At 38.8% G+C, this 24,830-nt stretch overlaps 1 protein-coding gene across 1 annotated transcript in view; it reads right to left on the bottom strand.

The window, feature by feature from the left end:
* The window catches only part of LOC122816739, a 1,006,513-nt gene that overhangs the window by 158,528 nt on the left and 823,155 nt on the right, over nt 1–24,830 (bottom strand). The window contains exons 44-45 of the mRNA XM_044089733.1: nt 7,302–7,507; nt 1,053–1,153 (exon numbers count right to left, since the gene is read on the bottom strand). Of these exons, the coding sequence (XP_043945668.1) occupies nt 1,053–1,153; nt 7,302–7,507 (307 nt within the window). The remainder of the gene's footprint in view (nt 1–1,052; nt 1,154–7,301; nt 7,508–24,830) is intronic.

Here is a 24,830-nt window from a genome sequence, read left to right as displayed (position 1 = left end):
GTAAATGACTTGAGACGTACCTCCCTAGACTATATGAAGAGAGACATCATGAAGCTCTTAGGATATGTGCCTCAGGATGGTATGAACCTAGCACTGAGCAGCATTTTGCCTTTTCCAAGGATGATGCCACAATACGAACAAAAGACTTCTGACTTTAATAATTGGCTTAGTTTCTGGTGTCAATAAACGAAACTCGAACAATTGTATACAAAGTAGCACAAAGTCCCAAACAGCGATGTTGCTTCCAACGAGTTTAATTTCTCTTTAATTTCTTTAAATTCTCTAATTCCCCTTTTAGTATGTATCTAACCAGGCATATCCAACAATTGGAATGCCCACAGAGGTTCAGGTTCTCCACTAAAAGAATACATGGCTTAAGTAAAATGTCATATGCAGACTACCTCAAGGCCCTATCCCTGTATTTTGTCTCCTGCAGGCTGTTGAGGGGAGAGCTATGCCTGGTATAAAAGGCAATGTCAGACCCCACACTCATGGACCTTCTGCATATCCACAAAAGAAACAGCACCAGAATTACCTGATCTAAAGACTTAAAACTTGCCTATAATATAAATAGGACATGCTGGAGAGTTAGGTATGTATCACAGAGACTATCCCATCGCTGGTACAGACTCTCCATCCATGTGAAGCAGAGTTCCTCCCTAACCCAATTCAGGTGGAACTTGGACAATTGGATGGGGAACAAGGAATTCATCCCTGGCTTGGCACCTATGTCTCTAATGGACATAGGTAACCTGTAAATGGCTCATTTCCCAGGCCCCTGCTTGTAAATGTTTCATTTCCCAAGCCCCTGTTTACACTTATCAAGGGTAACAGAACTTGTGAGAGATTTGGGATGCATGGTTAGGCTTAAAAAGGCCCTTGTGGTTGTTAGCCTAGTAAACAAATACGAACTTATGAAGTGAAATATTTTAGACTGGGATTCACTGAATTTCCATAATTAGAAATGAAGAGATTTCATATAAGGTTAGCATTCTTATCAAGAAATACCATGTACAAAGCAAGTGGTAATTTGCAGTGCTTTATGTTTGTACCTTTAGTTTTCTTCGGGCCTAGGTAGCTTTTTATCATATTACGCACATCTCGTTTGCTGACTGATGTCATGTCTGAAAATCCAGAGTCTAGCCCTTCAACCCTACAAATTACAAGAAAAAAAAAACAGAATGAAGGATTAGCATGTTTTATTTTTGTTTGCTGAGTAGATTTATTGTGTTTGTGTGTCCAATAAAAAAAATATTCACAGTGATGACAAAGTACTTTAAAATCCAGACCTATTAACATTTAAATTACACACTGGAGCACAAACTACAACATGCCAGCAAGGCAAACTCCTTCATTATAAAAAAAAAAACATTCAGACTTTGTCAAACCATTTTAAATGCACACATACCCTCTTAAATAACATTAGCCACAATTAAACCATCTAGTCAAAAATGTTCCTAGTAAAGTGGCTAAAATTAATAAAGGGTGCCAACATATTTATTTTAAACTTCTAGCTTGTAAAAAAATTCTGTAATGCACCTATGCCTCTTGCTTATTCCATATGTTTTTTCCCATAATAGGATCTAAACGTTTGGGTGTAAGCCTTATATTCACAGGCTCTACAACCCTTCAATTGTATGTTCCTTTACTCTTAACTGTCATTAAAGGTTTCTTATAATGATCTCTTCCTTCTTCTGAAAGGCATTTTAAAACATGACCTTATACATTAAAAAATCTAAAAATGCTATTTACATTGTTAGACATAACTGTGTTTGGCTGTATTAATTTCCATTTATTGTTTATAATATTCATAGTTATAGGAGAGTCTACACTAAGCTTGGTGACTGCCTTGCATGTGTTAAACCCTCTCCCTACTCATTACTATACTCGGATGCCACCCATCTGTTAAAATAGGCTGTTTGGGTTCGTGAAGGGCCGATCTTGTCTTCTGAACCTGATTGACTTCTTCGAATCAGTCTCCAGAGCCGTGGACAAGGGTAAGGTGGTCCAAACACCCTATCTGCACCTCGCCAAGGCCTTCGACACCATCCCCCACTTTGGAATCATAGATAAACTTACTAAGCTGGGCATTAATCCCTATCACTCTATGGGTTGCCAACTGGCTTACTGACAGAACCCAGACTGTAAAAGTAGCCGACTCCAAATCCAGCTCCAGACAAGTGACAAGTGGAGTACCTCAGGGTTCAGTCCTGGGACCGCTCTTGTTTGGCATCTACTTCTCTGAAGTACAGACCAACACTAAGGGACTCTGGCTAACAAAGTTCACAGATGACTGCAAAGTGGGAGCCATTACTGAATCCCCAAATGATGTGGATATTCTACAAAAGGGCTTTACAGAAACAGATGCTTGGTGCCAGAACCATGGGCTCAAGCTCATTGCCAAGAAATGTATAGTTATCCACTTTGGGAAAAAAACATGTACCCATGAATTACCACATAGGTGGCAGTAAACTAAACACCGAAAGTGTGATAAGAGACTTAGGGACACAGGTGGACAGTGGTCTCACCTTCGATAACCACATCGCCATAACAGTCAGGAAATCCTTCTATGTGGCACACCTCATCACTAAGGGCTTTTCATCCAGAAAAAAGGAGGTCATTGTCCTGCTGTACTTATCCCTCATTAGACCCAGTATAGAATACAACACCCCATTTGGTATGTATCTCTCAAGACATCTGCAACAACTGGAAAGGCTGCAGAAATACCTCACTAAAAGAATCACATGCCTAAAGCAGATGCCCTATGCTGACCATCTAAAAAAACTCCACCTATACTCTGTCGCATATCGTCTACTCAGAGGCAATCTCTGCTTAACATACAAGGCCATGTCAAACCCAGAGCTGTTAGACATGCTACACTTAAAGAAATCCCAATCCCTAAGAGACACACTCTCCCGGGATCTAAACCTTGTCATCACAATGAACAAAACATGCTGGAGGGATAGGTTCCTGACCCAGAGACTCCCCAGACTCTGGAATAGACTGCCCATACATGTCAAGCAGAGTGCCTCTTTGGCCCTCTTCAAAAGGAACCTTGATGATTGGATGGGAGATAGGAAATTCACCCCGGGGATTACGTCAGTCACCCTGCTAGACATGGGTCCAGGGCAGTAAATACTGTGAGAAGAAATAGCCAGGGAATTGTTATGGCTAAGCTTGTATAGGCCCTAGGGCCGATAGCCTAGTACCAACCTATGAACCTATGAACCTATATACTCAGGAATCCAGTATACAAATGTAACTTCACGGAGTAGGATAGGCAACTCAATTTATTTTTAACGCTTCCAAAACACCGCATTTTCATCCACATACATACAGGACGTCATCAGAAACATTTTCAAAAGTGAATTACAGTACCTAGATGTTTTAATAGAAAAGGTACCTGAGGAGAAAATATTTAAGTCCAATGTGGATAGAAAAAAGACATTCTCGAACTCCTATTTATTTTTTACTAGTGCTCACCCTTTTAGTCAAAAGAAAGGAATTTTAAAAGGGCAATTTATTAGGAGTTGCAGAATGACTTCATTGGATGATGACTTTGATATAGAGTAAGAAATTGAAATATATGTTTTGGAAAGGAAGTATCCTTTAGATTTAGTAAAAGAAGTTGAGGGTGAAATTATAAAAGAGAGGTGAGGTAGATTTGGTCCTATTTCAGGGGTTTTAGAGCAGACACCTAATCAGGAAATGGAGAATGGGTCCACAGAAACCAACTGGAGTAGTAATTTTGTTTTGAACTTCAGTAGTAATGCTTATCTTATCAAAGATGTTGTTTCCAAGAATTGGGGGAGATTTAGTAACTATTCAGACTTGGACCAATTATTTAAAGAGCCCCTGAAATTAACTTATAGGAAGGGTAGGAACATTAAGGAAATGTTAGAAAACCACAAGGTTAAATAGTGTAGACAAAAGAAAGGCACATATAAGTGTGGTTTGTGTAGACAATGGTCCATATGTCTTGCAGGGAGATAGTGTGAATTTAAAAGACAGGAATGCAAAGTTGGTAACAAATGCACACTGCAACTGTGATACTATTGGAGTTGTATAAATTGCTATTTGTAAAGCATGTGGATCTTTCTATATAGGAAAGACAAATAGGAAATTTAAACGACGTATATACGAATACCTTAATGATATTAAAAAACAGGATATTAATAATGCCCTATACAAGCATAGTATAGTTTGTACTGAGGCAGTTTATGGTTTTTATGTTACTGAAAAAGTTAAATTGGACCCCCGAGGAGGTCCTTGGGAGACAACTATTGAGTTCAGGAAGCTTTCTTGGCAATTGAAATTAGAAGCCAATAGGCTCCCAGGACTTAATGACCATGTTTCCTTGGTTCCTGTTCTCAAACTCAGATCTGCTAAGCTTTAATTAGGTTTATTAAAGTGGATTAAAATTTTCTTAGAAAAGTTTTAAAACAAAAGCTGTTATATATATGTAACCAGGAGGTGGCAGTCTTGTTTGGTTTTGAACACTATTTTTAACTATTCTATAAAGACTTTCGGCTTCTCCTGGTTAGGGGTCACCACAGCGGAATTCCGGTCCGCTCATGATTGGCAGTGGATTTTTACGGTGCTGAGTTGCCAGCCCAATGCCCAACCTTCAAAGAAGGCACCCCATTCACGCTCGCGCCTACCTACATGTCTTTAACGTCACTCGACCGCGGGGAGGACATGCAGACTCAACACAGAAGGCGTTCCAGCTGAGAATCGAATGGGAGAACCTCTTGCTGTGAGACGACAATGCTAACCTAGTATTTTTAATTCATTGTAATTGCCTTTTTATAATGTATACATAAATGATTTTTTACATTGTTTTGCGTACTTTCATGTTTTAAATGTTTTAAAATGTTTTTAGTATTTCATAGCTTGCATGTAGAAGGGGGAATATTATATATATATTTAAATTAAAGCTTTATTTAGATTTTAGATTAGATTAATTTTGGTTGCTTAATTACTTAATAAACTTTATTAGATCAATTATGTCATTAACTCAGTTTGGGGAGGAGTATATATGGAGGGAATTCACTTTTGAAAATGTTTCTGATGAAGTACTATATGTATGTGAACGAAAATACAGTGTTTTGGAAGCGTTAAAAATAAATTGAGTTGCCTATCCTACTTCGTGGAGTTGCATTGGTATACTGGATTCCTGAGTGCTTTGGCTGACTGTTTTTTGGTGATATTTTCAAGGCACTTTCCTCCTTATTTTGGACATTGTTTTTTACTATGAACCTATATATTACAATCCTTTCTCTCTATTCTTTTTTTAACACTACCCTTATTTTAGACTCAGGATAATGCCTTTGTACAAATATCTCACACAATGTATTTAAAATAGACAAAATCACAACAGTTACTCATTAAGCAAAGTTATTATTTAATTATTTATCTGTCCTACTGTCCTACCCCTCCTTCAGTGTGTCAGCACCTCCCCATCAGTCTTTGAGTGTATTATAGGTTTGCCCCTGCTAGCTACCCTGAACATTTTACCATACCTTAACCTTCCCTTACATCCTTCTGAAGCTATCCCTCATGGGAAAACAAAATGACAAAATGAACATGTCAAAAATAAATAAATTGAAAAAAAAAAAAACTTCTCTTCCCTCACAGTCATACTTTCCCTGCTTCTGTTATGTGTCTCCCTCTACTTGCTTTCTCCCCCTTTCCTACTGTCCTATATTCTCATTTCCTACGTTTGATATTGTCAAGACAAATTTAAGAATTGCATTGGCCCCTTGAATGTGGCATGCTGCATTTCTTTCCCCCTCTCCTCCTTCAACCTGTCTGGCTTTCATCCTGAAGAATTTTCTTTCTTTCTTTTTTTTTTTTTTACTTTCTCTAGCTAGGCTTATTAGCTTGAATATTTGCAAATAGTAAGTATGATCAACACTCAGTGGGAGGACAACTGAAATTTAATCAAAGTAAAGGGTGGATCAATCAAGGTCCAGTGATTTAAAGGAATACTGAATTTACAGTTATTTTTAAATATATATAAAAAATCCTATTTCACTGGGGGCTTCCCATATCCTTAAACCAATTGCAAGTAAAGCTGCATGTATATGGCTGCTTTGTGACTCTAGCAAGCCACTGAAACAGAAAGCACTATACTGGAGTAGAGACTCTTGTTCTTACTAGCCAATGCATGTGAATGAAAAAACTACTTTTTTCACATACCAGTGTTAAAAACGTAATCGTCATAATTAATCTTATTACAGCTTTTCTTCCCCATTTACGGTTAACTATACCCTTTCATCTTATTTTACAATTCATGATAATACATTTCTTCTCTGATCTAAGGAAACCAGGCCTGATTTATGTAACTCTTCCGCAATTGTACGGTTGTCTATTTATTTACTTACTTGGTAGCTTGTTCTATGGAAATTAGGCCTGATTTGAAAACCGAGCAGATATAACAAAAGATCAATAGAAAGTCATTAAACCAACTTAAATGCTTCATCTGGATTTTTGCTAAATCCCAACAAAGTATTTACGGGTTTCCTGATGATCTTCTTGAGTGACCACTCTCTGTGCGGCAGCAGGTAGTATGTTACAGGTTTCTAAGCTTTGAAACACTTACAACTATTACACTGTCTTCATCTCCTCCTAACTTTTGCAGTACATGGGATTACATAAACTCCCATGGACCTCCAAGAATTATGGTCAGGTCTTTCTGTTAATAATCCAGGAAGTTCTGTGCTCTTAAAATGGAGGTCAAGATTCACCTCTCAGACTTTGCTCTTAAGGTGAATTTCTTGATATCCGTAGTGCAGACATACAACATCCTAATCATAATTGGAGATCTGATCATAATCACTTGTATTGATTTCATTGCTGTTATCAGTTAACATTTTAATAGATGTCTTATACTTTTTATAGACTGTAATATATATTTAATAATGGAGAAAGAAGGTTTTTAGAATGACATTGGTTCACGTCTCTTTAAGTTAACATTATGTTTTACTGTCTGTGGGTCAAGTGATTTTTGCAAAGTTATTTAAGCATTTGAAGAATTAGTTTGTTCTGCTTAAGTTTCTAATGATAAATGGGATGAAGGTAGTAAACAAGTAACTCATTACAGTTGTTGATTTTAATGCATGGGTTTTGAGATGTGTTTTGTTTTATTTAATAGTTAAGCTCTAATCACTCCTATCAATCATTTGTGCTGTTTTCAAACTGTATACAACAATAAAATAAAAAAAAAAAAAGTGCTTTAAATCAAGAGGCAGTAGCAAGCCCCCCTAAAGATATGGCTTGAACATATTAAAATCACATACACTGATTGAAAAGCTGTACAAGAGATTTTATTTGGGATCTCGCCAAGTGTTCCAATATTTATGTCAGAGATGATCAATTTCAAGTATTTCTGGAAGGTGTCTTTCCACTGAGACTCATTAAATGCTGGAAACAGTTGTTTGACTTGCTGAAATATAGCAAAAGACATGGCAGTTCTGATTCCTTCAGGAAGAATAGTGATGTTTTCCTAAAATAATAATAAAAAAGCAAATGTTATTTTTCAGGATAAAAAAAACACATTTTAAGTTTAATATTGTGCCTACCTATACCTGTAACAATTTACTACAGATGAAGTATATTACCTACAAAAGATAAAGCAGTTGCCACTAGCATATTATCTAAGGTATTATGAAGATGCAATATTGCATGTTGTACTAGCATCCAGAATTAAGATGTTGCCAGGTTTTTGTCTTTATTCTCAGCTCTCTAGGTTTGTGCACAAGTATTCATTACCGGTGGGCAAGATTTATACAGAATTCCTTGTCTGTATTCTGTAGGATATGCTACATGACCTGGATTAACCTAAGATTAGGAAACATACCATTCCATGAACAAAATAAGATTCCTGCTGGTGTCAGCACAGAGTCACATAAGCCACACACAAGTTGTATCTTACTTAAATCCAGTTATGTGCCCTGTAGCTTTTTTTAAGAAAAGAACCCCTTACCTTCAGCCCCAGGGGGATGGTCCTCAGCAGTTGTACAATATGAAGGACAAGTATGAAATGCCCTTTCACCTCAGGCTGTTGTTATATCCTATTATCATTATTTTAAGAATGACTGGTCTGTCTGTCTCCCTCTCTTAGCAGTCTCTAACAGCAGTATTATATAAACAAAATGCCACTTCTGCCTCCTTTCTTCTTATCATGTCCCTGGAAGCAATATTGTGTGAATGATGCCACTCTTGTCCATCCACCCTTGTCACATGCACAGGTACAATGTAATATATGGGATCTTCCTCCCTGTCCCCTCCCCCAACATGCTGGTAGATTCCCAGTGCTTAAACAAAAATGTGATTGACTATGAATTTTACCTGCTTGATCTACTTGCACTTAATACTCTTAGTACTTTGCATATTGCCTTGACTGGCATGAGGATGTCTTCATTTATGCTACATACCACAATAGCACAAAGCAGCAATTTAAGAGTTAACAAATTATGCATCCCATTTTCTCTTTTTAATCCATGGTGGTACAGCGGTAGCGTTGTTGCCTCACAGCAAGAGGTTCTCCTGTTCGATTCTTGGTTGGAGTGCCTTCTGTGTGGAGTCTGCATGTCCTCCCCATGGTTGAGTGGCCTCCAAAAGACATGCGTGAATGGGCGCGCCTTCGCTGAAGGTTGGGCGTCGGGCTGGCAACTCGACACCATAAAAATCAAATGCCAATCATTAGCGGACAGGAGTTCCGCTGTGGCGACCAATAACTGGGAAAAGCTGAAAAGACAAACAAACATGCATCCCATAAGCACAAGGTGTAAGGATTGCATGTGCACGTGCAGGCCTAGTGGAAGAAAGACAACCAGATAAGAAGAAGTAGCACTGGGGATTGGGGGGTGGTCCCAGTGGCAAGAGAGCAAAGGCACATAGAAGTGCATCTGGTCTGCTATGCTAGTATGTTTGCTTATTAATGAAACAGTGAAAGACTGTGCAGTTAACAGAGCCACAGTGGAGGGATTCAGTCTGAGAGTAGTACTGTAGGGCACAGAAGTCAGACAGTGTAATGTGCATGCAAAGTAATGATGCCTGAGTTAGGAGCATTGTGATTTAAAATTAAGGAAAAAGAGGAGGTATAATTTGGCAATGTACTTAGAAGACTGATTATAGTTAGATATAATAGGAATATGGAATTTATTTATGTTGTTGGGAGGGTCATATATTAATTATTAGAACAATTTTTTTAAACAAGAAACATCTTTATTAAATTATCACTTATGACATAGGCAGTCATACCTTTATATTTTTATTTATTTATTTATTTTACATTTGTTGACCGGGAAAGTCCGACTGGATGCATGTCCATTTTCAGTGGAGGCCTGGGGAGAAAAGCTCCACAGATATAATTACAAGCAAATATTAGGAGTATACAGAAGCATGCAAATTTACATAGATAATACGAAGCTTAAAATTAACATAGTTACATAGAATGTGCGCATTGTTTACAATTTTAGAATTAGATGAGACAATACATAAGTAAGAGAAAATGCAGAATAACATACATGGGTTAACTCTATGTCTAGAAGTTGCATTATTTTTACTTTATACAGTTGGGATGTGTACAAGTTAGACATAGTCAGGTGTATAGTTGCAGGTGAAACAACTGAGTTAAGTGGTAGGATATAAAGATTAAGTAAGAAAGGAAAGAAAAAGCAGGTGGAAAGATGTAGAAAGAAAGAAAATTATAAAAGTTTTGAAGAGTGTCCTAGCTGTATTTTAGTGCCACTATCTGTATAGGTATAGATAAGGGGGCAGATGCAGAGGTGACACTGAGAGGAAGCTAGAAGTTAAAAAAGCTGCAGTTCCTCTTAATGGTATAGCTGAGACAGGGAGCAAGAGAATGGGGAAGAGGGTGGGTATGGTTGGGGAGGTCAACCTGGTGGGGAGCATGAGCATATCCATGTGAGTTTTAGGTGTAATTTGAAGAGTCTTTTAAATGCAACCTTTGAGTCTGCTGAGGTAATAGCAGAAGGTAGGGGATTCCAAATGTTACCTATGTAATTAGGGAAGAGAGGGCCCCCTGCTGTGTTATTGCTTTTGGTGACCTTGATTAGCTCTTTATCACTAGAGCGAAGTTGTCTACGATTAGTTTGTAGTTCTAGTAGATTGGCCAGTGTTGGAGTTTTATCTGGGAGTAGTAAAAGTTTGTGGGCAAAGGAAAGCTGATGGAAGATTAGGAGATCAGGGAAGTCTAGCCATTCAAGTTGTTTCAGGGAATGACAGTGGTGGGCTCGGTAGGGGGCACTGGTAGCAAATTTGGCAATTTAATTGTAACAAGTGTTGAGCTTGGCAGTTTCAGTTTTTGGTAGGTTGGTGAAAATGGGTGAGGCATATAATAGTGTGAAAAGGAGGTGAGTTTGAGCAATAGTTATCCTGGCAGGCTGGGTTAGAAAGGGTTTATTTTTATATAGACTGCCCAGTTTTTTGCGGATGTTTCTAATTGTTTGATTTATATGCTGATCAAATTTGAGGTTGTTATCAATGCTTACACCATGAGTGTCTGGAGAGATGATAGTGCCATCCCTGGACACAATATTAAATGGGTTGGGTATTGTGGTTTAAATAGGAACAGTTTAATCTTTTTGGTATTTAGTATTAGGTTTTTGTTAAGAAACCAGGTTTTGGTAGTTTGGAAGACTTTTTGGGAAATAGAGAGGAGTTTCTGAGGATCACTGGCTGAACAGACTAGTGTTGAGTCATCAGCATATTGAATAACAGTTGCAGCTTGACAGATGCTGTGAAAATTATTGGTAAAAATGGAGAACAGAAGGGGACCTAGAATGGACCCTTGTAGGAATCCTGTGGTGATGGGTAGCAGTGAGGATAGGTTGTTTTCCCATCAAACTGCTTGTTGTCTTCCTTGTAGATAGTTCTGAAACCAGGCTAATGCATGGCTACTAAGGCCAAGGTCAGTAAGGGATTGAACTAGTTTAACCTTATCAAAGGCCTTTGACAGGTCCAAGAATATGGCAGATGTTAGACTGCCTGTGTGTTTGTTTTGGTTGATGAGGTTTGTGAAAGAAAGTAGGGCAGTGGTGGTGCTGTGTGCAGCCAAAATCCATGCTGGGAAGGAGAGAGAAACTGGTTGTTGAGTATGTATTGTAGGACATAGTCTTATATAAATGAAAACAAACCATACTGACATATTTTTAGTTGCAAGCATTATATATCACTTATAATATATCCAGTCATTATCAATCAAACATTACAAAGCTCACTTCCTGCCTTCCCTTAAACCTCATTCCTCCTTCAAAATGGCACCCTATTGAAATATTGGCACTCAAAATGGCTAATGGGGTGGGGTGATGGCTAGAGAATGTTAAGATGTTGGAAAGATCTGATAGCAGGAAGAGGAGTTGTAAAATAAGGTTATATGATGGGCTGGTCTGAGATGAAGGGGATGAGGCTAGTCAGGTATAAATTTAGTGTAAGAGGGCTAGATAGAAAATGGGATAGAAGAACAGAATGAGTCTGAATGTATTGAGGGTAAGCTAAGTGGGGCCCACCTGTTGACATGATGCAGAGTTAGAGTGGGAAATTAAAAAAAACAATCAGTGACCTTGGTAGTGTGCAGGGTAAGTGACTGTGAATGTTATTTTGGATATTGCAAAGATGCTGAGTACTAGAGTCAGAAATATGTAGAAATGAATATGGTTTAGAAGGCACAATAATGAGGCAGAAGTTTAATAAGAGAACTGAAATATGGTTTAGTGAAAGAACAATGCTGGAATTGCAAAGCATAATAGCACCTCAGGGTAAGTAAAGGACTTAGAGTTGAAGAAAAGTATTAGACAGTGGACCAATAACAGAAAAGGGCATATATGATCAACTATGTCTGCCTGGAAGGGCAAAATTGCTGAAATTGTTTTGAATGTGGGAAATAGCAGATGGATTATAAAGCAACTGACTTGGAGAATGCCAAGTGGCTTATAAGGGGATTCTTAAAGGGACCATGTCTAATAGCCGAGTTGAAATGTACAATGAGCTAAGTCATACACTTTTTTAACATGAAGCTGTTAATATATACATTGGTAGTGAATACTTTAAGATGACAAACTATAGTGAAAGGGGGAACATATATGTCAGTATGTGCAGGCAATGCTCGCTTCTTATTTGAGAGGGAGTCCTCACTCAAATTAAGTTTGGTGGCAAGTAGGTGAGCTTTTGTAGCTTAATTCTGAATGCTAAATATAGGACTGTGGCAATCAAAATAATGCTAAAAGGGAGACTGGCTGAAATAGAAGGAAAATAAAACAATACTTTAATAAGCATACAGTGCAGAAGGATTTGATGAGAACATTAAATAGACAGGATAGGCTAATAATAGCAGGAATCCAAAAGGACTGCTAATCCCCATTCAAGCATCTGAATCACATCTGGCAATACTTAGTCAGTAATGCCAGAAGAAAGAGTTTCAAGGGCACCTGTAGGTAGGCAGGAGTTTATTCTACTTGACTTCTATCAGGGCTGTACTGTGCTATAAAGACTTTTAAATTTACAATCAGCATGAGAGAAAATATGAACAAGGTAAGTCATTTCATTCAGTGCAGAGGGACATCCTTGTTCAGGAGACCAGTGCATATTATGCAACTGAAGATTAGCCACACAGTCTAGTATCACTTGCCAGACAGTGTTAGTATCATTATAAAGTGTGATGATCCCACCACTGCCAACCAGTATGTGATGTCCCCATGCTGGAACAGTAACACTGACACTGGAGACCGACTTTCACTTAGAATACAAATGGATACACTCAGTATTTACAGATGCAGACCTCTCTGCATCAAGCATAATTTCCCTAAAGAGCACAAAGAGACCACGCTTAGTCTGGGGTCTGGATTTCTCTATCTCTCTCCCTCCAGATCCACAATAAAACTTCTCACTAGCATAGCTGTACGGTTATGTCCTCTGCCACATTATCCAAGCCAAGTCTTCCAGAACTCAGTGCTTCATGTCCCTGCTCCAAGTAGCTGACACACACACACACACACACACACACACACACACACACACACACACACACACACACACACACACACACACACACACACACTGAGATTTGATTTTTCACACAGACACAGACACACACACACACACACACACACACACACACACACACACACACCTGGGAAAGGCTGGCACAGATTTACCTGCAGTGCCCCCTTCTGTCCAGAGTATAAGGTAGTTATCACAGCCACCAGAAACTCCAAAATCAGCTACTCTAAGGCCCTTGACAAAGGGTGTCCAGTTATACTATGTAATATATTAACTAATACAAATGGTAGTAGTTGAGCAAGGCAGCTATGCTCTCTGGAGTGGCCCACACAGTGTCACCAAATAAATTTAAGTACTCTCATTAGTTAAATACTTTCTAAAATGTGCAGCCACAATAAAAGTCTTAAATATATTTAATAAATAATAAAAGAAATGAAAATGCTGAATATATATTTACAGCAAACCACAGAGTTCAAATCACAGGAAATACTGAAAATAACATTGATGGACAGACTCAGACAAATAAAGAAAAACAATATCTAAACTAAGTTTCATTATATTTTCCAGACTGAATCTAGGAGAATTACTGTTCCCTACTTACTTAATAGAGCAAGGCAGATGATGTGGTGAGTGGCTCTTCTTGTCAGGCCCAAGATAGAATACAGAATACTGAGATCAATCTCTCATTTATAACATCATCTCTTGGCTGGCTACCAGATGATATCACATCTGGCTCTTGTTCCCACACTCCCTCCTTTGAAGGTGAGACAGGAATTTAGCATAGATTTGCTACAATATGCATCTAAATGTTTATGGCAATGCCCTTGAGGCAAGAAACGATTACAGTACTGCCCCTCTTCTTTACAGAGTTTATTAAACAATGGCTTCTTCCAGACCTGACATCTCTGGTCCTTTTTATCACTGTGGGATGTCATTTTAATGGTTTAACAGCTCATTTACATTTTCTTTATTTTTCTTAAAGTAAGCTAGCTGGTTGGCCCCTGCTCTTCCAGTATTCTCGGTTACAGTATATACATTTAATCAGTTACTACCTGCATGTATATTTCCTTTCTGTCCAGCAGGAACCACTGTTGATACATTTTTCAACACTAGCAACTTTACAAGTACATTCTGATATTCAAATTCTATACAGTTCTAAAATATTTGTAACATAATCATCTGTGCAAATAAGTTTGCTATTCAAATGCCATACAGTTCCAATACATTTGTAACATAAGCATCTGTACAATTCAGTTTGATATTCAAAGGACATATCATTCTTTATAGAACTTCAGCTGGATATGCTGACACTTGCCCATATCATCACATACATCTACAAGCACACCCTTCAGCAAAGAAATAACACTTAACTATCGCCACCTTAACTGATCTGAATTTATGTAACACACTCATTTTTTATAACTAATGCATTGAAAAGATAGCAGCAGTAGCATTTATTTTTATTCATCCTTTCTTGACTGTGTTAGTCTAACTAGGCTGGACACCCAAGGTGGTATTTATATTACTTTGGGAAATTTGGCCAGAGCATTTGGGAACTCCTACTGCTTTCAGTAGGTACCGTGGGATCTTTTACTTCCATCAACTCAAGTAGATGGGACCTCAGTTTAGCATCTCATCTGAAAGGTGACTAATTCAGGAGTGCAGCATTCCCTTTATACTGCACTGCAGTGTCAGCAATTGATCTACCTAATGTGGGAATAGAACCCACAGCCTTCTATACTAAGGGCGAGTGTGCTACATGTTGCACCACTGCAGCAAATTGAATATATATAACTAGCACTTTGAAACAATGAAACAGCAGTCTGTATGTTAAGGGCTCCTTAGTAGACAAGTTCACTTGTTAAAAATAACTAGCACTTTAAAATATAGTAGCAATAGTAGATATACTATATACAGACATTTAGTGGTATGAACACACTAGAAGAGCAGTCACAAACATAAAAGTGTAGCATTTGTTACTAAGGGCAGAAAATGCACAGAAGTGCTTAATAGTGCACTCAGTTATTTGGTAACTTCTGACACTAGTGCACTTACACTTACTGCTTCTATCCTAGAATAAGTGCAGAACAGAGCTGGGTCCACAGTGTTGGCAATGTGGTGTTGTTAACACTAAAGTCAGCAAACACTTGCTTTTTCACTGACTCACTTGACAGAACTAAACCAAATGTAGTGCCACTAATGCTAACAGAAATTGCTACATTTTTTCTTTAACAAGACCACCTAGTGGCTGTTAAGTTACCAATAAGGCATTTGAATATTAAAATCAGTAAATGCATGCTGTTTCACCTATTTTGAAGACAGCCACCAAACTAATAAATATTACTAATATTAGCAGATGTTTCAGCAGTACTACTTTACTTAAAGTACATTGCAAATAGCAATTTATAAGTTGCTGTAGCAATTCAGCCTAACAATAAATGTTAGTTTCACAAGTGGAAGTTGAGGAAATAAGACACTTTAAAAATAAAGGCGGAAATAATGTTAAATACCACTGTATATCATTTGCTCATTAGAATACACTTTAAACAATAGTCACTAAGTCAGCATGGCAAAGTGCCTGCGTCAGCAAAACGACATACATTTCTGAGTACAAGTTGATAGTAGGAAACAATTCCATTGTGAAACAAATATAAACTAGGAAAACAATTATTGTGTTACTAGTGACCACAAAGGCTAGAGGATAATACTCTGTGGATTGCTAAGAGAGTGACGGTTTGAAAGATGGCACCTACAGGGAGACAAACAACCTCAGTGGATGAAGGGCATGCTGAGAAGGGGGAATGATATTAGGTGGGAACAGAAAGCTAATGCTAAAACAACCTCAGTGGGTGAAGGGCATGCTGAGAAGAGGGAATGATATTAGGTGGAAACAGAAAGCTAATGCTTTGGCCCACTTGTCAAGATGGTGCAGAGTTATAGTGGAAAAAGAAAAACAAGATGGGGCAAAGTTATAGTGGAAAAGAAGAACAATCACTGGACCTTGATAGTGCATATGGTAGATGACTGTAAATGTTATTTTGAATATTGCAAGGATGCTGAGTATAAGAATTAGAAATATGCATAAATGGTTATTGGTTTGGAATGAACAGTAGTGGGGCAGAGTAAATGTGACAAAATAACTGGAATATGGTTTAGTTAAGAATCAATGCGGGAGTCAAAATTTATGAGTGTTCTGCAGTGGAAGTAAATAATTTAGAGACCTAAATAGTATGTTTATGTTGATTACATGTAGATACATTGACAATGTCTTCTGTTGACAAGCACTTCATTTGTTTATGCATTGAAATTTAATTAATTGATCACACAAAAAGATCAACACTACATCCATTGATAGAAGAATAAAAAGTTAACTCCAAAGCACTTACAAGAAACAACTTTTAAACACTTTCCGCTATTGATCATAAAAACATATACAAACCTTTGAACATAAATAGCTGTCTTGATTTTCTTTACCAGTTTTAGTTGCTGAAACTGTTTCTGAAGTATGTAAATGGAAACTGTATTTTTTTTTATTTCTTTTGTTTTTACTAACAGTAGCTTTTTTTAATCCGGGGCCATCTTGAAAACTGTAGTAGTCATTCTTGTGACAGAAGGAACATTGTTGCAGTTTTCCAAGTATCTGTACACCATTGGTTATACCAGAGATATTTGCTGGTTGGTTCAATTGTTTCTTTTGGTTTCTTTAATTGCTGTTTATAGCTTTGCAGTCCAATGAGCTGTGTGCTCTGTGCTGCTCCACCATAGTTGTAAATAATATATCTTGGGTAGTGAGCACATTTTCCTTTTTTCCCTTAAATCAGTATTCATTCCCAGGGCAGCATTTGCCTGTGCTTATTTTCCATTGAATATTCTGATTTGCTTCTACCTGTGTGTTGCACTACCCTGAGAGTACTCCTTCAACCTCCCCCCATAGCCTCCCTTACTGTGATGGCACCCCTTGAGCTTTGCCTTAGCTTCCCTTACACTGACAGTACTCCTTGAGCCTTCCCTTAGCCTCTGTTACTCTGACAGTGCTCCATCAGCCTTCCCTTAGCTACCCCTTACTCTGACAGTACATCTTTAGCCTTCCATTTGCCTCACTTATTCTGATAGTACTCCTTCAGCCCTCCCTTTGCCTCTCTTACTCTGATAGTACTCCGTCAGTCCTCCCTTAGCCTCTCTTAATCTGATAGTACTGCTTGAGACTTCTCTTTGTCTCCCTTAATCTGATAGTACTCCTTCAGAACTCTCTTAGCTTCCCTTGCACTGATAGTACTCCTTGAGCCTTTCAATAGCCCCCTTACTCTGATAGTACTTCTTGAGTCTTTCAATAGCCTCCCTTACTCTGATTGTACCCCTTCAGCCATCCCTTAGCCTCTCTTACTATGACAGTACTCATTGAGCCATTCCTTTGCCTCCTTTACTCTGATAGTACTCCATCAGACCTCCCTTAGTCTCTCTTACTCTGATAGTATTCCATCAGACCTCCCTTAGTCTCCCTTACTCTGATAGTACTTCATCAGTCCTCCCTTAGTCTCCCTTACTCTGATAGTACTCCATCAGACTCCCTTAGTCTCCCTTACTCTGATAGTACTCCATCAGACCTCCCTTAGTCTCCCTTACTCTGATAGTACTCCATCAGACCTCCCTTAGTCTCCCTTACTCTGATAGTACTCCATCAGACCTCCCTTAGTCTCCCTTACTCTGATAGTACTCCGTCAGTCCTCCCTTAGTCTCCCTTACTCTGATAGTACTCCATCAGACTCCCTTAGTCTCCCTTACTCTGATAGTACTCCATCAGACCTCCCTTAGTCTCCCTTACTCTGATAGTACTCTATCAGACCTCCCTTAGTCTCCCTTACTCTGATAGTACTCCGTCAGCACTCCTTTAGCCTCCTTTAGCTTCCTAGTTGGGTAACACTTAAAACATGGAGAATATTGAGACCAGACAATATTTACTGGGACTAACCTTGTCAACAAAGGAAAAATAACAAAAAAATATTGCCTGAAGAAACATTTTATGCAAAGGTTTTAACTAACATTCAATAAACATTAGATATTTCGCTCTCTCATGGTTCCTATGCATTATTATCAATTGTTCTTTTTTGTTTTGGATGTGACTGGATTTAAATTCTTTAGTATTATATGCTACAGTACATGCTTTTCTGACTTTGGCATTTACATGGTAGTTAAGTTTTAAACTAATGACTACTGCAGTTTAAAGATTTCTAGCAATGGTGTCAGTTTTAAGAGACTAGCCATTTATCTTGCAACCATAATTCCTGTCCTTTAGGCCAAATTTCAGGAGGCTGCATTCAGTGGTATTAAATGCATGGTAATTACTAATGTATCACCTTCATACTGGCATCCTTCATTGGAGTAATTGTGCTATTTAGTTTGCAGCCATCAACAGACATCTTTATCTAGAATCCATTTCCTGAAGTCTGAAAATACGTGACTCTATGTATAGTAATGTCAACTTCCAATGGGATGGAAAGATAACTCCGTCAGGTCATACTGGCTTACTGCATCCTGTTGTTTAAAATGTTTTAACCACAGAACTACACACAAACTGACATTTAATTTGTCACTTGCTCCTTTACATGTAATAGCACTGAATGCCTCCTCAGGATCAAAATAACCAACAATCACTGTCAGTCTTTCATTATGTCCTTCTCGTATCTCCTTAAGGAATGCTGATGTATTCAAAAAGCAAGATCTGTGCTTAATAAATCAATACTGCAATACTGTTCACCATGTAGCAGAACTGCGAATGTAATTTGAGTCTGACAGACCTGTCACACACTTTGTGACATGTTGTTGCTATAGCCTGCTACTGTTAGACACAGGTTCTGACATTTTGATTACCATGACTGATAAGGGGTTAGTTAGCTTTTTCCGTATTCCACATATAAAATGCCATCTACAATGTCTTGTATCATTTATATTTGTAGTCATAATCTATGGCTTTCCTCTTGTCTATAACATGCTGACAAATACACATTTGCTTTTGGTGAAATTTCGACAACATTTTCCATATACTAGTTATGTCCTCCACACTTTGTTTATTGTCAGTATGTTATATTAATAATTTTCCATTTTTTCTGATTCAACTGAAGAATAAGTCACAGTTGCTTTCAGTCTTTGATATCTAGCTGAATTTGTAGTGAGATCTGGAAAATGTGATACATAAGTAGTTTCTGTACTTTATTTAGTCTAGATATGAAAGCCAAGTAATACAATGTTTTTCTACTCTATGGCCCCAATTTCAAAAGATTTGCTCTCAGTGTAAATAGTTAGCTCAGCTGGTGTGAAGGTATTTGGTACTGTTTGGAAAAAGCAATGTCAGCTTCAGATGTCCATGGAAATTCCTGGATTTACTTTTAATGATATATTAAGGGTCAAAGCCAAGAACAAAGATCTAAGCAAGATTTTATGCAGGATTATTATTGCCTTTTAAACTTATGAGGAGTATGCAACAAGGGTGTCTCCTCTGTCACTCCTTTTTTTTTTTTTTTTTTTTGCAGGATGTTTGTAGCCTTTAGTACGAGGAGTGAGATACTCCCTGATAACAGAAGGCAAACTCCTGAGACCAGTAACTGATAACTGATGCAGCACAGGGACATGCACAGATCCAGTTTTAACAGCTTGGATGTAACGTTAATTAGGAAACATGCTTAGGGTGATGAGTAATCATCCTACAGTTCTACATGTTAGTCATGTTCACTTCTTGAATTCTAATTCTGAATCTACAGATTTAAGTTTGTAGCGTCTGCATTATTTGAAGGCAGAAGTGGATTGTTAAGCCAGGCAAACAATGCAGCACCTAGGGGTAAATAGTAAGACCCCTTTTCCAAGAGTTTCTCTTGTTTGATCGACAAGTTATATTTTGTGGCAGAAGGATGAGTGCATTGATATTCTGCCAACAGCTATGTGGATGCAAATGATAAAAAGTCAAAGATGGATTTAGCCTGTATCCTGGGCACTTATATGACTGTCCATTTTCAAGAAGGGTTTTCTGTCTTGTTATGCATGCTTAGATATTTCTGGGTATCAAACAACATACTTCTTTTGAAGATCTTAATACAGCTATCAGTTTTGTTGCACATGTGCCATTTTTAGGCAGACTCTAGTTTATAAATACCCCAGTGTAGCCAACATATCAGTACCAGAATCAGATTGCATTAACGTGGCTCTCCTTAATTCTAGAAGTATAAACAATAAATTGACTCATCTTCAAGACACTCTTCCATTTGGAAAACATCCACGTCTGAGTAGTTATTGCAAAGAGAGCACTCCATCTTCACCAGACCTTTGTGCATTTCATACTTTTAGGCACAGTGGCAATTGTAGTTGAGTCTTCATACTTGTCAGTGAACATATTACCTTCAGGCAGATCCCAAGGGATTCAAAAATTGGACTTACTGAATAAAGATGAGTCAAAGCAGGATTAGTTATCAATTAATAGCTTGTTAAAGAACACCTTTGTTGTCCCCTATGACAAGATAAGATTTCTCAGTGTGTTCTAAATGATCCCAATATTAGAAATTTTTTTTTTAATTTTAGGTGACTTTAAGTACTCAATAACAAACCAGGACAAACTGGGAGAGCTATATCTCCAATGTAGGCTGGTAAATAACCCTACTAGAGGGGACAATGTTCTCAACCTGATACATACAAATATGGACACCTCTTGCATTACTCCTCTGATACCTCCTTCCACAGTAAGGTCTGACCATATACTTGTCGCTTTTTTCTTTAAACTCTTGAAGCTCTGATAGCAAACCCTGTTGCATTTAAGGATACAAACATACCAATCGTAACTTACTATGTAACAAAATATCAACATTCACTTATGACTACATCAAGTCATACCTCTCAACGTATTAGCACAAGAATTGTGGACAAACCCAAAATTAATGGGAGGACAAAGGCCCAAAAATTGGGACACTTTTCATACAGATAATAACAGGTTTTGCATTAGCATGCATTTTCCAAAGGGTTTAAAGTCTGAAATGCAAGAGTATGTCATTATTTAGTGACATCAATCCTCAATTATTTGTCAGAAAACCACAAATTTTATGAGGAACAGACCAAACATTTGAGCAAAAAATCTTGATGGGTGAGAGGTATGCGGGACCTTGCCAGACCCTAATACAGCAGAAAGATTGTCTAAGGAATTTAAAAAAAATGCAGAGGTAGCAGTGCCTACCAGAACTGGAAATTCAGAAACAAATCTCTCTGTTGATATAGCACAATAAGTAAACTATATGACAATAACAACAATAACAAAAAAAGAAACTCCTTAAATTGTTTAGTTAATCCAAAACCCATACTCTCAAGGATAATATCAAAAGCATTAAAAAAAACAGAGCACTATCAGGAGAAGCCCATGAACTTAGGCTGACCTCTAACGTTAATTATAATTATAAATCATTCTTTAGCTATGTTAAAAAAAAATTATAAAACAATATCCAACATTGCTCAGAATGTATTCTAAATGGGGCCTCCTATTGTGACTCTACTAATATTGACAATATACTTGTGAACAATTTAGTGGCAACTTCACCCCGAGCCTTCTATTTAAAGCCCCAAAATATACAAATTATTACTCCTCCATTAATCTCTAAAGGATAAGTACTGAAAATGTTAACCAAGACCAAAAATAATTTCTCCATGGGAACAGATGACCTATCTGGTTGCTTAACTAATAGGTTCGTAGGTTCATAGGTAAGTACTAGGCTATCTGCCCGAGGGCATATATAAGCCTAGCCATAATGTGTTGGCTTTCACCACCCCCTTAGATTAGTTCCATGTGCCTCTGTCCAGCAGAGCCACTGCAGTGATCCCCGGGGTAAATTTTCTGTTTCCCATCCACTCGTCAAGGTTTCTCTTGAAGAGTGTTAGTGAGGGACTCTGCCTAATGTAGATTGGAATCCTGTTCCAAAGCATGGGGAGTCTCTGGGACAGGAATCTATCCCTCCAGCAAGTCCTATTTATTATTATGGCGAGGTTTAGATCCCTAGAGCATGTGGCTCTTGGGGATTTGTTTTTTTTTAGGTGGAGCATGTCCATCAATTCTGGGTTGGACATGGCCTTGTATGTCAGGCAGAGATCATCTCTGAGTAGGCGGTATGCAACCAAGTACAGCTGGAGTTACTTCAGTCGGGCTGCATAGGGCATCTGTTTGAGGCCAATAATCCTCTTGGTGAGGTACTTCTGTGGTCTTTCCAGCTGTTGCAGGTGTCTTGTAAGGTACATCCCAAATGGGGCGTTGTACTCTATGATGGGTCTAATGAGTGATGAGTAGAGGGGAACAATAACCTCTTGTTCTAAATGCGAACCCTTTTGTGATTAGGTGGGCCACACAGAAGGATTTTCTAACCACGTTGGCAATATGATTATCAAAGGAGAGATTACTATCTACTTGGGTCCCCAGATCCCTTATTTAATTTTCTGTATTTAGGGGACTGCCACTTATGTGGTAGTTCATGGGTACTTTGTTTTTTCCCAAGGGGATAACTATGCACTTTTTGGCATTTAGCTTGAGGCCATGATTTTGACATCAGGTATCCGTCTCAGTGAGACCCTTCTGGAGGATGTCTGTATCACCCGGAGAGTCAATTATGGCCCCCAGTTTGCAGTCGTCTGTGAACTTGGTCAGCCATAGTCCTCCTGTGCTAGCTTGTACCTCTGATAAGTATATACTGAACAGGAGGGGTCCCAGGACTGAGCCCTGGGAGACGCCACTTGTAACTGGTTTAGAGTCGGACCTAAAGCCTGCAACTCTTACTGTGTGGGTTCTATCTGTGAGCCAGTTGGCAACCCATCTCGTGACATAGGGGTTTATGTTCAGGCTGGTGAGCTTGTCTACAATACCAGAATGGGGAATGGTGTTGAAAGCCTTTGCAAGGTCTAGGTAAGCTGTGTGGACCGCCTTTTCCTAGTCTAAAGCCTTGGTAACTGTCTCAAAGAAGTCCACCAGGTTTAGGAGGCATGATCTGCCCTTAACAAAGCCAAACTGGGTAGGGTCCAATGTTTGGAGGTTCCCAATGTCTCTGTTAATGAGTTCCATGATGATGTGCTCCATAGCCTTGCAGACCAGGCTAGTCAGACTTATAGGACAATAGTTCCCAGGGTCCGTTGTGGCTCTACCTTTGTGGAATGGGATAACTGTTGCTGTGCGTCACTCTATGGGCATGTAGCCTGTAGAGAGGCTGAGTTTGAACAGTGTGTTTAGGTGAGGGGTTAGTTCATTTTGGAGTTTATGTAAGACACAGCCCGGGACACCATCCGGTCCCACTGAAGTTGTGTTTTTGGCTTTGGATAGGGCTCTTTTAACCTGTGTGTCAGTGATTGCTGGGGCTCTACATTCTTCTGTTATGGTTATAGGCCCTTTAGGGGGTGAGAGGGGGGTGAAGTATGCACTAAACCTGTCTGCCAGAGTGTTGGCAATATCAGTCGGTTCAGTGTATTTTGTGCCATTTTGCACTAACTCAGAGCAGATTTGACAGTTTCCACTTAGGTTCTTGACATAGCTAAAGAATGCTTTGTGGTTATCTTTGGAGTCCTTGGCAATTTTTCTTTCGAAGCCATCCTTGGATGATTTTATGAGGGATTGTAGTTTCTTGCTGATACTGATCAGGGATGTCTTTCCTTCTTGGGTTTTTACTCTTTTCTGTACTAGTTTCCTCCTTCTATTGCATAGCTTGTTTATGGCAAGGGTCCACCAGACTGGTTTCCTTTTCTTGGAGGAGTGATTCTTGGTTTTGCTTGTGATAGCACGATCCATGCATTCTTGCAGGTGCTCATAAAGTGCCTTTGTAAGGGATTCAGCAGCTTGGACAGCATTGTCCTTTAGCATGGGGGCTGTGAACCTTTCCACCTCGGTCTTAAGTAATGTGAAGTTTGCTTTTGAAAAGTTTTTCATGGTGGTTTCCTTGATTGGGGGTGGGGGCGGAATGTGGATATCCAGAGTGATTAGTCTATGGTCTGATCTAACCAGCGAGGGGTTGACCTCTGGTGTAGAACACTGGTCCCCCATGTTGGTGATGACCATGTCCAGTATGTCACCTCTGGTGGGGGTGTTGACCAGTTGATCCAAGGCGTTCGAATTTATAAATTCTAGGAAGCATTGGGCAAGAGAGTTAGTACTTGAATAGCTCTCCCAGTTAATGTTTGGGTAACTGAAATCACCCAATATTAGGGCATTTGATAGGACCTTCATATTTTTCAGTGTCTCCAGAAATGCAGAATGGGGGTCCTGGGTCATGGTGGGTGATCTGTAGCAAGCTACAATTTGAATTGCAGTTTTTCCTGTTGTTAGTTGCACATGGATGATCTCTGAGGCATTGTGCTGCACCACTAACCTGGAGATGTGGGTATCCTTGAAGAATATGGATACACCCCCGCCTTTTGTGTTTCAGTCCAGGTTCCATGGCCGAAAAGTATGGTATTAGTTATAGCCTGGTAGTGCTGGGGTGCTCTCTGGATCATTAAACCAGGTTTCTGTTACTGCACAGATATCAATGTTCTCCATACTGAGGAGTGCCTCAAGTGCATGCATTTTGAGGTTTAGACTTCTGACGTTGAGTAGCATTACCCTTAGTTTTTGGTTACTTATGTTATTTACAGTGGTGGGTTTGTCTTTTGAGCCTTGCCTAAAAAAGGCACTATGGGAGTGTCAAAAGCCTTGGCCAGTATTCAAAAGCCTAAGGGTGACAGGTGCAAGCTATCTCTTGCTAAGCAATGTGGCTTGTCAAGCATGTCATCCCAGACAGACAGATACTGGATCCCCTTTGAAT

This window comes from Protopterus annectens, chromosome 12.part0 (assembly GCF_019279795.1).
Source record: "Protopterus annectens isolate FY-2018-M chromosome 12.part0, PAN1.0, whole genome shotgun sequence".
NCBI lineage: Eukaryota > Metazoa > Chordata > Ceratodontiformes > Protopteridae > Protopterus > Protopterus annectens.
This window is presented reverse-complemented; position numbering and strand designations above follow the sequence as displayed.